Consider the following 17161-nt stretch of genomic DNA (forward strand, 5'->3'; position numbering starts at 1 on the left):
AACTGCACGTCAAGGTGCGCGAAGTTACTGCTCACCTTGACGTGCAGTTACGTCAAGGTGCGGGAAGGGGTTAATGTAATTTGCCTGATAAAAAAACTCTTACAAGATGTCACTACATTTTATTACCCTATATAAGGCATGTTTATGCAATCTGTGATGGTAGATTAGTTGCCTGTATATTAGTGTGATTGCTTATTGAATAATTTTATACATTATTGTAAAATAATGTAATGTTCTTGGTAGAACACAAAAAGTACAAATGTAATATAAGAACTGGAATGTACACAGTGTCTTCTTTGAAACTTGCTGATTCTGCACAGCCCAAGGATTTCCCTCTGACATAGAAGCTTGTGGCCAACTGCTTCCAATTTAGAAAAAAAAACAGGTTGGAGTGTTGTACATTCTACATTGTTTTATTGCTATGTGTAATCTACAATGTATGTGTACTTTACAATATCATACTGACTGATAATGGTCAGAAAGCGATTTTCTGAGGAAAGATATCTGTAATTACAATTACAAGATGTCAAGTTATTTCATATTTATCGGGGTATGGCCTGCAACTATTTCAGGAACAAAGTTATCCAGCACTCATATCAACCATGAGAAATGTGGTAAGAAGCCGCAGTACCCAGAGGAAACCCACACAAACAAGGTGGGGAAGATACTAACTCCATGCAGATGTGGCCCAGGACCCCAGTGCTGTAAGGCAACAATTCTAACCACTGTGACACTGTGCTATCTATCTGGCATCAGTGCCTTAAAGGGGTTGTCCATGACCGAACAACTGATGACCTATCCACAGGATAGGTCATCAGTATATGATCGGTACGGGTCTGACACACGGAGCCCTCACCGATCAGCCGCTCCGGGTGCCTCCGGGTGCCAGATGTTTTGAAGGCTATGCAGTAGTTGGAGCTGAAAGGCGGATGGTTTCGACCACTGCAAAACAATCGTTCTGCAGAACTGCAGCTCTGCTCCCTATTCACTACTGCATACCCTTCAAAACATCCCGTGCCTGGAGGCAGCTGGAGCAACTGATCGGTGCGAGGTCCTGTGGATAGGTCATCAGTTGTCCGGTCGTGGACTACCCCTTTAAAGGCTATGTGCACCTTTATTAGCAATATTTTTTTTTATTAAATGAATGTATTTAGTGTTTTTAGCTATTTTGAAAATCACTTTTATTAAAAAAAAATACTTTTTAAGATATAGTTTCTATGTATTCTGTATACATAGAAGCTGCATAGTTCTGTCTCAGCCAAGTCCGTCAGTTCAGCTAATCTGATGGCTCGACTGAGAGTTGATCCTGCATGATATACGGGATCCAGCTAAGGATCACATCTACTGTAAGTTATGAACTTAGATGTAATCATTATAAGCTGGATCCTGTGTGTCTGTACAGCGCTGCTGAATATGTTGGCCCTAAATAAGCAACAAGAAAAATAAATACATACAATAGCATTTTTGTGTCAGACCTCCACTTTGCCTAAGATTTGAGTCCCAGTATTGTGTAATGTTTTCCTACTTAATATCATAAATAAATAGAAAAAAATCTTAAGAAAACGGAATATTGTGCTTGTTATTTTCAGTAATCTTTGCTCCAGTTTGTGGGATTTTGAAATAATGTCTATGTATCCTATTTGGCTAACTATATGGATTTCCTGTATAAAGGTCTGGGAGGCCACCACATTGAGATTTCCGAGCAGACACGGCTCAGTTTTCTATGGAGTTATATGTTTTGTCAAAGGTTCCCCAGAAGTTTGCAGTAGGGTCCATCCTAACACCATCACCCCTGAAGTCTCACTGCATTTGTGCCTTATAGAAAATAAATGAGTAATTCATAAATTCCCAAATGAGAACAGAAACTTTGTCGACAAACCAGACTTGTTTGTTAAACATAAAAGGACATAAATCCTCTACAGTTCCCTAGGGAAAGACTTGAAAAGGGGAGTAATTATTATAAACCACTTAGTGCTATATGCTCTGTATCATGTTGCCGTGAGAAAGTTAGGTTTGATTGGTTCATAAAGCAGGTTTCTTAAATCCTTGTTAGGTTGGTTTCAACAATTGTATGCAGCGTAATACAATATGAGTAGCTGTATTATAATGTACAAAAAGTCCAAAATCCAAATTATACACTGATTTTTTTTACACACATCTATATGTATACAAGACACACTTACCACTTTTTTAGTTTTACAGTATTTGGCTCAGTTTAATTACTTCCCAGTATTTTTTTTATTATTTGTCTTGTGCTTGCTAAACCTGATGAGTGTTTTTTATTATTATTATTATTATTATTATTATTATTTATCTAATGTATATTTAATCCCTTCACGGGGATATATGATCATAAACTAAATGGATTGCGTGAGATTACAAAAAATGGTCTGGTCAAATGAATGGCCATAAGCTGTAATACCAAATCTAGCCCATGGACAAAAGTGGCACTGTTTCTGCAAGAGAAATGCAGACTTTATTTAATCTGATACAACCTCTTGAACTGCCATGCATGCTGCGGAATGAACATTCTGCCTAACTTCCGAACTGTTATTTTCCGCAACGTTTGAACTAAGTTACCTAAAAAGGTATAGAAAACAATGGAAAAAATGTCTGCTGCAGATTTCCACTGCGGACTGTCCGCAGCAGAATTCAACAGCAATTCCGCCCCATCTGAACATGCCCATAGGCTTCCTTCACACTGGTTTTTGTTCTGTGTTTTAAAACGAATGTTAAAAACGCCTGCAGTTTGTAGTGTTTTTACTTTTTTGGGGCATTTTTTACATATGTTATTTGTGTTCATGGAACGTGCCTGATAAAGGTGCATGGAGACCCCCTTGTTTTGGTTTTGTTTAGTTAATATTTTTTTCTCTGTGGTTATAATTCTGCAAAAATGGAGTTAACAAACAGTTGATTAATTTTTTTCAGTCAAAACCAGGATTGTTGCATCTTCCACTATACAGACATATTACTACATTCTTTTTAAAATGGTCTAAAAAGTGGCACCAGGGAAAAATGGAAAGCCATCAACGTTACTAGGAAACCACCTTTATACATATTAGGAACAAGGAACAATATATTTTCATTGTTGCACATGAAGTTTCATTTGGAGTGTACTACTCAATCACTCAATGTCGTATTATCAATTGGCCACAGCTGGGTCCCCCACCGATCACTAGAATGAGGGTCCCATGTCTCCCATTTTAATGGGGCAGCAGTTCGGCATTCCTGCTGGGACAGACAGAAATAGCTGAGTATAGTCCCATAGAGTTAAATGGAGTGGCAGTGAGCATGCCTGGCTGCCTCTCCATTCAAATTGGAGACACGAGACCCCCATTCTCATGATCAGTGGGGGTTGCAGTGGTGGGAACCCCAGTGATCTCACACTTATCACCTATCCTGTACCTCTTCATATTTCTATACAGAAGTTTGACAATATATTGTAATTTAATTGTACTTAAAAAAAATCTATGTAAGATTAATGTCCCTTCTTTGGAAAAAAAAGTCAAAAAATAAATACAGTAACATATTGTAAAAAAAAAAAGCAGTGTTTTATAAAAACCTATGTACAGAATTATAAAGCCCCAGTTACAGGGGAAATCAGCCCTCTCTAAGCGTGGACGAATCCCTCCTCAACTTTCATGGCAGACTTAGCTTTCGCCCATATCTACCTTCCAAAAGGGCAAGATATGGCGTTAAGCTCTACAAATTGTGTGAAAGCGGGTCAGGATATACCACCGCCTACAGGATTTATGTAGGGCGGGACCGCACAATAAATGTTCCTGGATGCCCCCCTGATCTTTCCACCAGCAGTAAGATCGTGTGGGAGATAATGCAGCCTCTGCTTCACAAGGGGTACCACCTGTGCTGTGATAATTTTTATTCGAGTGTGCCCCTGTTTAGGCATTTGCATGCTGCAAGGACTGGGGCATGTGGTACAATGCGCAAAAACCGAATTGGTTTTCCGCAGCAATTAGTGGGGAAGCGCATGGTAAAGGGGGACTCCTGTGCTTATGCATCTGAAGAATTGCTGGCGGTCAAGTTCAGGGATCGCAAAGATGTGTATGTGCTAAGCACGATTAATACTGCAGGAACAGTGGCAGTGAGGGAAAGAGGGGCAACATCGGACAAGCACAAACCAGTGAGCGTGTCCGAATATAACAAGTACATGGGGGGGGTGGATTTAAGCGACCAGGTTTTACAGCCCTATTTAGTAAAACGCAAAACTAAAACCTGGTACAAAAAAGTGGCCATTTATTTGTTACAGGCGGCCATCCACAACTCATTCGTGCTCTACAAAAAAAAACAGAGGCAGAGACACATACCTGGATTTCCAGGAGAAAATTATTGAAGGCCTCATATTTGATGTTCAGGACACCAGAGAATGCCCCCAGTCTGAGGATGTCACGCGACTGACTGAAAGACACTTCATCAGTCGGATTCCCCAACAGCAACCAGAAGCAACCCCCAGAAAAAGTACCGCGTCTGCAGAAAAGACGGGCACCGCAAAGATTCCCGATATTTCTGTCCCTCATGTCCCTCACAACCAGGCCTGTGCATTGAGCCATGTTTTAAAAAATACCACACTGTTCTGCATTATTAGATTTTAGTTAATTCGTTGAAAATATATTTGCCCTACATTACGTTTTTATTTTTCCCCTGATTTTACTCCAAGGGTGAAGGAGGGAATGGGTGGGGTGTGGATGTCATGTTTGCATATTCTCTAAAGTTCATCTGCTGGAGAGCTCCATTTGCATAAACCTGCAATTTCTTATTTTAGAAAACCCAAAAAAATAAATTCCCATTATACCCCTAGATGAATATTTTGGGATTTCTGCTTCAAGAGCAGATTTTTTGGAAGTGTTATAGAAACTCTGTTGAGTTTTGTAAAACCAGCTTTGAAAAAAAGCGATTTGTGAAATAAGCTTCTTCTATCGTCCGCCCTCCTACATCTCTATGTGATAAATAAGACACACATATTTGGTATCCCCATGCACGTGAGAAGTGGAAGAATGTGAAAGGAGATTAATTTTGGCCGTGGTCTATGCCGTGTGTGAAAAATGCTGGTATAAACTGACGCATTTGCTAAAAAATTGCTAATTTTATTTTGATCCATCTTATTCAAGAAACTTTCAGAAGAAAACTGGACTGTCTAAAAATATGATAAACCCCTTGAAGAAAACCTTGTGGGGTCTACTTGTGTGAATGAAGTAATTTATGGGGTGATTCTAATATTTCAGCAGCATTAGGCCCCCCCAGAAAACAGTATGCGGCTATAAAGTCAAGTGCAGAATTCCTGGACCGAAAAGGCCAAAAAGCCTCCTTTTATGCCAAGCCCTGGCACATGCCCGTGAATAAAGCACACATATTTGGTATCCACATGCACGGGAGAAGTGGAAGAATGTGAAAGGAGATTAATTTTGTCCGTGGTCTATACCGTGTGTGAAAAATACTAGCCTAAACTGACGCATTTGCTAAAAAAGCGCTGATTTTTTTTTGTTCAATCTTATTCAAGAAACTTTCAGAAGAAAACTGGACTTGCTAAAAATATGATAAACCCCTTGAAGGAAACCTTGTGGGGTTTACTTGTGTGAATGAAGTCATTTATGGGGTGTTTCTAATGTTTCAGCAGCATTAGACCCCCAAGAAAACAGTATGCTGCTATAAAATCAAATGCAAAATTCCTGGACCGAAAAGGCCAAAAAGCCTCCTTTTATGCCAAGCCCTGGCACATGCCCGCACAGTGAATAAGGCACACATATTTGGTATCCCCATGCACTGGAGAAGTGGAAGAATGTGAAAGGAGATTAATTTTGTCCGTGGTCCATACCATGTGTGAAAAATGGTAGCATAAACTGACGCAATTGCTAAATTCTTGCATTTTTTTCCAATTTTGCCCACTTTAGAGAAAAAAATAAAAATGATATATACTGACAAATGCCACTAAAAAAAAGCCCTATCTGTCCTTTAAAAATAGTGTAAAATTCAAAGATGAACATTATTCACCTGCAGAGTTATAGTCATCTAAAGAAGCGCATAGGAAAATTGTGAAATTTGCTCTGGTCATTTAGCTGTAAAACAGCCTAGTCCTTAACCGGTTAAATAAATAAAAACACAAGATCTTTATGGTGAGATACTGATTTGTCCACAATTACCGTTGCTTGAATTTGGTTAAGCAATCAAATTTCTCATCAAACAATTTAAATACAATATCGCGACATGCTAGCAAAATCCTAGACAGGCTGCAACTCACATCACAACCACTGGGTCGCCACATATAGACACATATAACATAGATATCTCGTGACAAAATCATGTGCGTTTTTTTCAAAGCTGCTCATCTTGTGGCAGACATCTCAGGATATGTTTAGATAAGAAAAAAAGGGCACATCTGTAAATACACAAAATAGGGGTTATCATTATTAATCGATGCTGCGTCTGTGGCTGCTGTTAATTGGGACATAAAATTTGAACATGTGTTTAAAAAAGGGTTTAAAAGTAGAGAGGAGGTTTTTTTTTGGCATAATTTTAATTGGGGGAGACTTCCTATGATAAAATGCAGCATACCAGAAGCTTTGCAGAAATAGTCCAGCTGTGTTGGCACGGGGAGTAGCACTGATTGGTATTACAGTGCAGGTGGTTCATGGATTATTGAGTGATTATGTCTGAAATATTATGGCATAAAAGAGGGAATTTTGGATTAAATTGCTGTATGGTCAATGGAGGATTTAGAACAAGAGGATGTTTCCTCTCAGCACCTGCTTATAAAATGACATTTTGTGACCATGAAGATATACAACAGCATATTAAAAATAAAATGTCTATAGTCATGGAAAATATTACAAATAAAACGCCTACAGTCATGGAAAATTCCATATCATTTCTATGTTTTTATTTATCAGGGCCTAAACAACTAAATAACCTCTGGTCAGAACAAAAAATTGAATTTTTTTGAGAATTGAATCATTTTTGGCTAATAATTGGGGTCGTTGACACTACTTTGCATGTGCTAGCACAAGCGCAGCATGAGGGTAGTTACATGTCATTTACATCCATGACACTATGACGGTAGCACATATGATAGCTACTATGACTGTAGCACTGTTTTTTTATTTACAAACCCAATCTACAATCATTTCATTATGTGCCAATGTCCGTTTAATTGGATATGGAGAATGATCGGCCATAAGATTATGGTATGTGGACTTCTACTAATATTGTATCACCTAAATGGTGTTTATAATACAGGGTTCTGTATCTGCACATGAAGTAATTGATGATTGACACTGTTGTTGATGTAGTTACTATGGTGATTGATTAATTATATTGCATACATGCACTATAACCAATGAGAGTTTGGTGAGGGTACACAATGCGACTGACAGCTGCACTGGCACTTTGTTCGGCTCGGCTGTCAAATTGCTTGTTAACGCACATTGTTGCGCGTATAACAGCTGTTTACCTGCAAAATCCTGATGCCATAAAGGGTGTATTTATTAATAACCGCACGATTTTGCAGGTAAACAGCCGTTTTACACGAACAAGGCGCGGCCATTAATGACAATTTGATAATAGGTACAACCTTCCTACTTCCACAATCATTAAGAGTAGATAGCAGCAAGTAGTACTAATCAAATGCACAAGATCAGTTCATCTTCAAGAAGTATGACTACCTCTATGGTCACACAGGGCGGATACGGCGTGGAAATGTCTGCAGCGCATCCAACCTAGAACACGCAGGGAATTCCGTCCAAAAGGTCGCACCACATACTTCACTGTAACGAGTGGGATCGCACTTGAGAACGATCCGGCTCGTTTAACCTCTTGGATGCCATGGTCAATAGCAACTGCGGCATCTAAAGCATTAGAACGAGGATGGCGAGCACCTCTGACAGCCCATCATCCCTTCAGCCATCTTTGTAGTGCATCTGCCATCTTTGTAGTGCATCTTCGTACTGAGCATATCAGAAATACGATATACTACAATACATTAGTATTGCGGTATACAGTGCAAGCAATCGAAAGATCAATGTCAAGATTCAAGTGCAAATTTGTTATGTACAAAAAAATATGAATAGTTAAAAAAAAAAAAATTCCATTTTCCCCCTAAAGCATTGTAAAAAAATATACATAATTGGTATCACCGCATCCATAAAAGTCTGAACTATTACAATATAACATTATTTAACGAGCACGGTGAATGCCGTAAAAAAAACGCCAGAATCACAAAATAGAATAAAAAGTTGTCAAAAAGTTGCATGTACCCCAAAATGGTACCATAAAAAACGACAGTTCATCCCACAAAAAATAAGCCCTTATACTGCTCAATTGACAGCCATCTAACCAGACACAAGTAATAAAACTATCTATCATCTAGAGTTATGCATTTATTTGTATAATAAGATAGATCTTTCAAGCCTTATTACATTATTGTGCAATTATTGTGAATCACCATCATTCTTTATGTGGCAGATAGCCCTTTGGGCCCAATTAATCTGCTGCTTCTGAACCCCACATAGCAATGCCACTGCCTGGAGTCATGCAGTATTTCTTATTTGTTAATATGGGAATATCACAAAAATGTATGTTCTTCATAAAATAAGTGTATGGGTTCTTCGTACTGTATAAGAACTTACCTTGTAGTTTACCCGTGAGGCCGGGTTCCCATGTAGCGTAAATGATGCAGAATTTCCGCAACGTAATTCTGTGCGGAAATTCCGCAGCATTTACAGTAGCAGCAAAGTGGATTAGATTTAGAAAATCTCATGCCCATGCTGCGGAAAAAAAAAAACAATTGTCAATTTATGCTGCGTTTTAGTTGATTTTCCGTTGCGGGTTTTACTCACTGAATTCAATGGGGATGCAAATCCCGCAAAAGAAAGCCAAGTGTTGCAACATTTGCAGTGTATTCACAGAGATTACGCCGCAAAAACAGCAACTACGGAAAACCAAAAAAGTCATAATTACCCAGAACGCCCTCCTTCTTCCTGCAGTTCGGCCTCCTGGGATGACATTTCATCCCATATGACCGCTGCAGCCAATCACAGGCTGCAGTTTCACATAGCCTGCAACGTCATCGTAGATGGCCAGACTACTCGCAGAGAGGACAGAGGGGGTAAGAATCGAGGTTTTTGTTTTTTTCAAACGCTTTTCTGCAGCGGAAATTCCATCCGAATTCCGTAACAATTTTACGGACAGAAAGTACTGCGGGTTCCATGTCGGATACACTGCACAGCTTTTACGCGTATCCGACCCGTGGGAACTCGGCCTGAAGAGTTCACAAAAATACTAACTTTTCAGCTGCTCAAAAAGTAATTATCATTAACGCCTCTTGAGAATTGTTGTTTTATTTTTGGGTTGAACATCTTGAAGTTTTCACAGAATAAGGCACAGCATAGAATGACCTAACTGAGTAGCAATCTCATGGAATATGTCTCTTAACAATATCAGATTCTTATAAGGACCCAGAATTTGGCAACTCAGGGTTGTTTTCTTCTGACATTAAATAACTTTACCCTTTCTTTTAATAGGTATGATTTTGTGGAGATTGAAGACCCCAGTGATGGGGCAAAACTTGGACGTTGGTGTGGTTCTAAAGTAGTGCCCAGCAAGCAGATATCAAAAGGAAACCAGATCCGGATACGATTTGTATCAGATGAGTATTTTCCCTCTGAACCAGGATTCTGCATCCATTATACTCTTCTCACCCCGGTAAGCAGATTACTTCGCGGCTCAGTATAGTAATTAAATGACAGCACTGTATTTCTGTAACCTGATCGTTTTAGGTCATACGCTTCTGAAAGGCCCCAAAAAAGTTAATGAAAAGTAAACAACTTTCTTCAGAGAGCAATGTATTCCTTTCAAGAAAACTAAATATATACCCAGGTGTTTCACTTTGCTGATTTGGGATGTGTCAGTGATTTTAGTTTGTGGTCAGTCATGCGAAAATTCTTGCATAACTGTTTTCCCAATTTACAAGGAAATTCAATATCTGTAAATTATGTTCTGGCTTTTTGGAAAGTGATATTGACACTTACTGCCAGGGTCAGACTTTACATAATACCATGTGATAATATGCAGATGACGCTCTTTTGAGTTCCTTCCACCCATTTGTCATAATTTTTACTGATTCTGTATATAGATCACAGTAATGGATCTCTTAAAGAGGTTCTGTCACCACATTATAAGTGCCCTATCTCCTACATAAGGAGATTGGCGCTATAATGTAGGTGACAGCAGTGCTTTTTATTTAAAAAAAACTATCTATTTTTACCACTTTATTAGCGATTTTAGATTTATGCTAATGAGTTGCATCCACTGGATGTCTATTCACAATCTCTGCACTTCGTTACAGTTTCTATGGTAGTTACAGCAGAGGAAGCGTGATCTCGTTGTAACCTGTCATTTACAGCGAGATCTCGCGAGATCACGCTTCCTCTGCTGTAACTACCACAGACAGAGTAACGAAGTGCAGAGATTGTGAATAGACATCCCGTGGAATGTCTATTCACTGTCTAAACACTTCACCGATTAAGGGTTTTGCAAGGATGTTGCAATATTTTATTGCATTGGTTTAAAGAGAAATTGGAGTCCTTAAGCAATTTCAAACAAAGGCAAGAGTGGATACATCTGTATATGGGCATGATAAAGTTTTCTATGTTTCCCACCTTCAATCTCTTACCCGCTCACATCAAAGTAATAATCTTCATTCATATGCACCAAGTCCAACAGCATAAAAAACAATACTCTCAAAATAAACCCACCCTTCTTAAAATAATCTGTATTGTTGTTACTTATGTGATAATTGCTGATCTATAGACTGTGGTGACTAACAAGTAAAATAATTGATGCAATTATTAACATGCATGTAAAGACGTGCTGAATGTGCATTTATTTCTATAGTGGTACAAAGGACGAGTCTCTGCCAGAACCCTCCATTACACTTATCTTTAGGAGTCAAAGAATATAATCAGATGGGCAAACCCCCACCTTGTTTGTTTTTTTCATAAGAACAGGCTCTCAGCGATGTCTTATGGCCCCCGCATACATTAAATTGTCAGTAGATCCTCTTTACATGTATGGTCTTTCCTTGGTATGGTGTAGTGTCTATGGCAGGCTTTACTCTATCTTCTTATTTAATAATCAGGGACATAATGGCAAGCGATGACGCCAGTGTTGTTGTGGCCAGAAACATTAAGAAGGTATTTCTGCTGAAGTTGCACTATTTTATGTATTCCAAGTTACAGCCCTACATAAATGGAAATAATAGCTTAAGCAGACATTTGACCTTAAACAACTTCTTCATTAAGCGATCACTTTGAATTACTGCCCAAAGACGACATGACATCACATCACGTGTCTAAGCTCTTGTGGATGTTTACAATCTGCCTACAAAGCTCTCTATATAAAAGTCCTGACAATGGAGGGGAATTGAGCCATTACACAGTGATTCCGCACTGGTTGATTGTTTCTATATCATCTATTCACTTTCTTTAAGCTTTAATATGGTCCTGATGAACATTCATGTATTTTCTCCTTCAACTATAATATCGTTCCCAGACCTTTTTAATTAGCAGAAATCCCTCTAGTAAAACTGTTTGTCCAGTGATAATAGAGTAGAAATGCTTTCATGCTTAGGTAATGCAACCTACAGCAGTTTGTTTGAGAATGAACTGAAGAAATGTGCTTCAGCTTGACGACTGAAGGGACAGATATTGACAGATATGTTTTAAGCGGAATGTCACTTATGAAAAGACGTTGTACCTTTATGTAAACAGTCAAACAGGTTTTAAAATGGAAGTCTTCCAAAACATGAAACAGACTTTTAATGTGTATGGGGTTATATATTACAAGTCTCATAATAGTTTGCCATACAATAGCTGCCTATAATGGCATAAGAAAGCTAAGAGTCCGGAGACTATACGGGGTAAATGTACTCTCAGGATATTTATAAGATATAAATAGTGAAATATACTAAGTGGAAGTAGCAAGTCAACAAGGAAACAGCTGTCGTTTCCTTATTGAACTCTATTTTGTTGACTGAATCAAAGAAGTATTTGGTTAAGCGGTCGACTCGAAGCCGGGAACTTCAACTATATGCAGGAGTCCTACCCTATACCTGCTGCATCTAGAGTTTGTGTCTGACCAGGTTGTTGTTATTCCAAAGTTCCTCCATGGGTCACTGCAAGAACCACTAATTGCCACATGGCCTACTTCAAAGGTACGGGATGAGACTCCAGCCCTTGGTTGCGCCATGAACTTAGATGTCGCTGCTCAACAAACTCCCTTCACAGTTTTACCAGTAACACACTAGAACAGTTTTGTAGGCATCACAAACAACCTAGTACACGCTCCCGGATATGGAGCAGATGCTATAGATGCCTATAATTGAAGGGTGATATCCTCCGGGAATCCACGTAGGTGAATTAGACAGATCTCTCCCTCTAACACATTGGCCTCCCACTATGCTGTCTCACAAGTCACTCTCCGTTCCTCTGAAACCACTCTCACTTGGCACCTATACAAATTAAATTCGTCCTATGACTGACATCACACGTCCAGTCAATTAGTTCCTCTCCCTCCTAAAGCCATTGGCAGCTGAAGGCCCACGGTGTTCTGACGACTTCCCTGCATGCTAAACACAAGACTTAGTGAACCGCTACCTAAGAAATGAGATGCCTTTTATCAGCAGATAGGATCCTTTTCCCAGGCCCTAACTATCTGCAGCAGTGGTAAGCGCTAGTCTGCATGCCACCGCTGCCACTAATGCAAAACACACAAGGTTGCTGATAGTTCGTCACCTTCCACATGGAAGTGCTAAAGAACTGCATACATCTCATATGACGGGACATGCAGACCACAGACCTTACTAGTATAACCCTACTCTCTCAAATACAGACACCTCTTGCTCTGTGGCACTCAAAATCTGGACTTTAACCATCAAATTCTAGAAGGTTTCTTCTAGTTTACAATGTAGATAGACAGATATACTACACTGAGGGGTAAAATCAATATGGCACTCTGTAACAATAAGGATATGACTGAATATCTGCACCTTCCTAGTAATATTGACTCGAAGAACGAGGATATTTTACATTTATCTTAAATATATACATGGTAGTAGTTAAACAGGCTCTGTCACCAGATGATAAGTGCCCTATCCCCTACCTAATCTGTAGGCGCTGTAATGTAGATAACAACAGTGGTTTTTATTTTGAAAAACGATCATTTTCGAGCAAGTTATGAACAATTCTAGATTAATGCTAATTAGTTCTTAATGACCAAGAGGTGTTTTTTAACTTTTGACCAAGTGGGCGTTATAAAGAGAAGTGTATGACGCTGACCAATCAGCTTCATACACTTCTCTCCATTCATGTCCATTTGTACTCACAGCACAGCGTGATCTTGCGAGATCATGCTGTGCTGTCACATACACCCACAATAACTTTACTGAAGTGTCTTGAGAGTGAATAGACATTGCCTTCAGCCAGGATGCGGTAAAGTTTCTGTGGGACTTACTCACACAACGTGATCTCGCGAGATCACGCTGTGCTGTGAATACAGATGGACATGAATGGCAGCACAGTGTGATCTCGCGAGATGATGTTGTGCTGTCACATACTCCCACAGAAACTTTACCGAAGTGTCAGGACTGTGAATAGATATCGCATCCTGGCTGGAGGCAATGTCTATTCACTCTTAAGACACTTCGGTAAAGTTACTGTGGGTCTATGTGACAGCACAGCGTGATCTCGCGAGATCACGCTGTGCTGAGTACAGATGGACATTAATGAAGAGAGTGTATGACGCTGATTGGCCAGCATCATACACTTCTCTTTACAACGCCCACTTGTTCAGAAGATAAAAAACGCTTAGATGGGCATTAAAATTAGCATAAATCTAAAATTGTTCATAACTTGCTAAAAAATGATCGTTTTTCAAAATAAAAACCACTGTTGTTATCTACATTCCAGCGCCGATCAGATTAGGTAGAAGATGGGGCACTTATAATCTGGTGACAGAGCCTCTTTAAAGGGGGTGCAGAAGAAGCAGAAGCACCGAGCCCTGGTGCTTGTCAAAGTCCAAAGGTTGCTCTGCCACATAAGAACACACAAGCATTATAAATGGCACATGCTAGGTGTGGGCCCTGTTACAGATTTTGCATTGGGGCCTAGGAGTTTTACACCTCTGGATACAAAGAATCATGAACTTCTGCATGTTATGTATGAATTTCAGACTGTTTTTTAAGGGGTGGATGTCGAAATCACCATTGAATTTTCCTTGAGATAAAGAGAAATATGCTTTCCTATTCTTAATTGGCGAAAGCAATCTAATCTGAGGATGGCAAAATCCCCATAATTACAGTCAGTTCTTCTCCACACAGGAAAAGCCAACATACGTGAGTAACTGAGCAATCCATCACGGACTATACATAATGCCTTGCGTGTATTTAACTCAGTTACTCGACCATGAGAACATACACAGACGCAATGATCTCAACATTCTCTGCTTGTATATTAGCTGTTGTATTTTCAGTCTTTCCACAATGTAGATCTTCATTATTCCTAACACTGCAGTCAATGACTTCCTGGCTACCTTAATGATCATTTTAGTTGCAGTGAATATATTGGTACTGCATTACTGTGGAATATATTAACCATAAGTAGGCCTGGCTGCTCGACACCTGCCCTCTCTTCAAACCAGCGTATGTCTGGTTATGTCATGCACGGATTATAAGGTCTGGCGGTTTATATTTCAACGTATTTGATTAATTACAGGGAAAGGTGTACACAGTGGAGCCAAAGTGAATGCACCTGAGCTGTCTTTTGATCTTGGAATAGCAGCCGTAGCCATGTATATTTGCTCATTGATGGAAATGTAGAGCCAATTTCAACTAGTTTTGTCTAGAAAATAGTCAAGCAATCTGCAATCTCCAAAATGTTTTTCTTCTACTGGGGCACAACTTGAAAAACGGTGAGTCAATTAGGCAATGTAAACCTTTGAAGCCTTTTTATTTTACTAAAACTTAACTTACTCAAAATGGGCTGAAGTCTGTAGCGGGGACCACAAGGATCAGTGTTAGGCTCAATTCATTTCAATATCTTTATTAATGACCTTGTGGATGGGATTCATAGCAAGGTATCAGTTTTTGCTGACGATACAAAACTTTGTAGGATACTTAAAACTCAATTTGACTATAAAATATGACAGAAAGACCTAGATAAGCTGGCAGCATGGGCAAAAACCTAGCAGGTGAAATTTAATGTTGATAAATGTAAAGTAATGCCACTACGATGAAATAATAATATTAATGCATATACATTAAATGGAATAAAACTGGGGATAACGGAACAAGAGAAGGACCTGGGTATTCTGGTAACAAATAAGCTAAGCAGCAGCACTCAATATCAAGCAGCAGCTGCAAAAGCAAATAGGATTTTAGGGTGTATAAAAAGTGAGATAAAAACACGGGATTCAAATGTAATATTACCGCTGTAAAAATGTAAGGCCACATCTGGAATATGGAATCAGTTTTGGGCTCCACATTGGATATAGGAGAACTGGAGAGGTTTCAAAGGTGGGCAACTGGATTATTAAATTGGATGGGAGGTGTCACTTACAATCAAAGGCTAGAAAAATTGGGCTTGTTCAGCTTGGAAAAAAGACGTCTTAGAGGGGATCTTATTAATATGTATAAGTATATGTGTGGTCAATACAGAGAATTAGCACATTAACTGTTCCTTCCAAGCACTCTACAAAGGACAAGGGGACACCCATTGCGTGTGGAAGAAAGACATTTCAGACATCAATATAGGAAAGGATTCTTTACAGTTAGAGTGGTCAAGCTATGGAATGCCCTTCCCCAAGAGGTAGTGATTGCAGATACTATGTCAGCATTTTAAAAAGGCTATATGCTTATTTAGTTACGAATAACATTGAGGAATTGAGGGTTATAATTGATCGAGCAATGAATGACGGGTAATTTATTGAGAAAGGTTGAACCCGATGGATCTGTGTCTTTTTTCAACCTATGTAACTATATATGTAACAATGTAAAACAGTGCACTTTAATGTTTTATGCAACTTTTTTATTATATATTATTTTTACTTTATTCAGATATAGCTTCTATGTATCCTGGATTAATAGAAGCTGTATCTTGGTAGAGCTGATATTTGGGGCTTTATCATTTGTGTTTTGTAACATGACTATGTGAAATGAAAACATACACGTTTTTGAACAGCAGTTTACAATATACCACAGTTAGGCCGGATTCACACGAGCGTGTGCATTTTGCAGCGCAAAAAAATGCTGCGTTTTGCGCACGCAAAACGTCCATGTGTCATCAGCATATGGTGCGCGGCTGCGTGATTTTCGCGCAGCCGGCATCATGATGACACTCTAATTTTTATGTTTACAAACAGAAAAGCACGTGGTGCTTTTCTGTTTTCATTCATAGTCTTTACTACTGTGCTTCCGTGTGCTGAGCGCGATTTGCACGCACCCATTGACTTCAATGGGTGCGTGCAGCGCGAAACACAGGCAAATATAGGACATGTCGTGAGTTTTACACAGCGGACATACGCTGCGTGAAAATCAAGGACTGTCTGAACGGCCCCATTCACTAAAATAGGTCCGTGACTAACATAGGTCATAAAATCACGCGCGTAGCATGGACGTATTATACATTCGTCTGACTAAGCTCTTAAAATGTACAAAAAATGATGAATTATTTAGAAAATATGTGGCTTTACTTATTTGTTACGTGATCTTTTTGTCTTCATTCATGTCTTAGACTTAGGACAAAGCCACACGTGGCGGAATTGCTCTTGAATTCCGCTGCGGACACTCCGCAGCGTTAATCCGCAGCGGAGCCGTTTCTCCATTGACTTCCACTTCTATTTAGTAGGGTTCGTTTAGACGAAGCGGAAAATTCCGCTGCAGAGCATAGGCTGCGGTGCGGAATTTGGTGTCCGCAGCATGCAATGGATGTTGCGGAGTTGTGGCGGACTGGTTGCGGACTCATGGCGGAATTTCTCCATTGACTTCAATGGAGATTCTAATTTCCGCAATGAAGTCCGCAGCTGTCATGCACATGTTATGTGTGCTGCGGATGCGTCTTGCTTTTTTGACATGACATTTCTTCATTCTGGCTGGACCTAT

At 39.4% G+C, this 17161-nt stretch overlaps 1 protein-coding gene across 1 annotated transcript in view; it reads left to right on the forward strand.

The window, feature by feature from the left end:
- PDGFC (platelet derived growth factor C) overlaps positions 1-17161 on the forward strand; it is a 319189-nt gene that overhangs the window by 241497 nt on the left and 60531 nt on the right. Inside the window, exon 4 of the mRNA XM_075860312.1 lies at positions 9531-9711. Within this exon, the coding sequence (XP_075716427.1) occupies positions 9531-9711 (181 nt within the window). The remainder of the gene's footprint in view (positions 1-9530; positions 9712-17161) is intronic.

Source organism: Rhinoderma darwinii, chromosome 1 (genome assembly GCF_050947455.1).
Source record: "Rhinoderma darwinii isolate aRhiDar2 chromosome 1, aRhiDar2.hap1, whole genome shotgun sequence".
Lineage (NCBI taxonomy): Eukaryota > Metazoa > Chordata > Amphibia > Anura > Rhinodermatidae > Rhinoderma > Rhinoderma darwinii.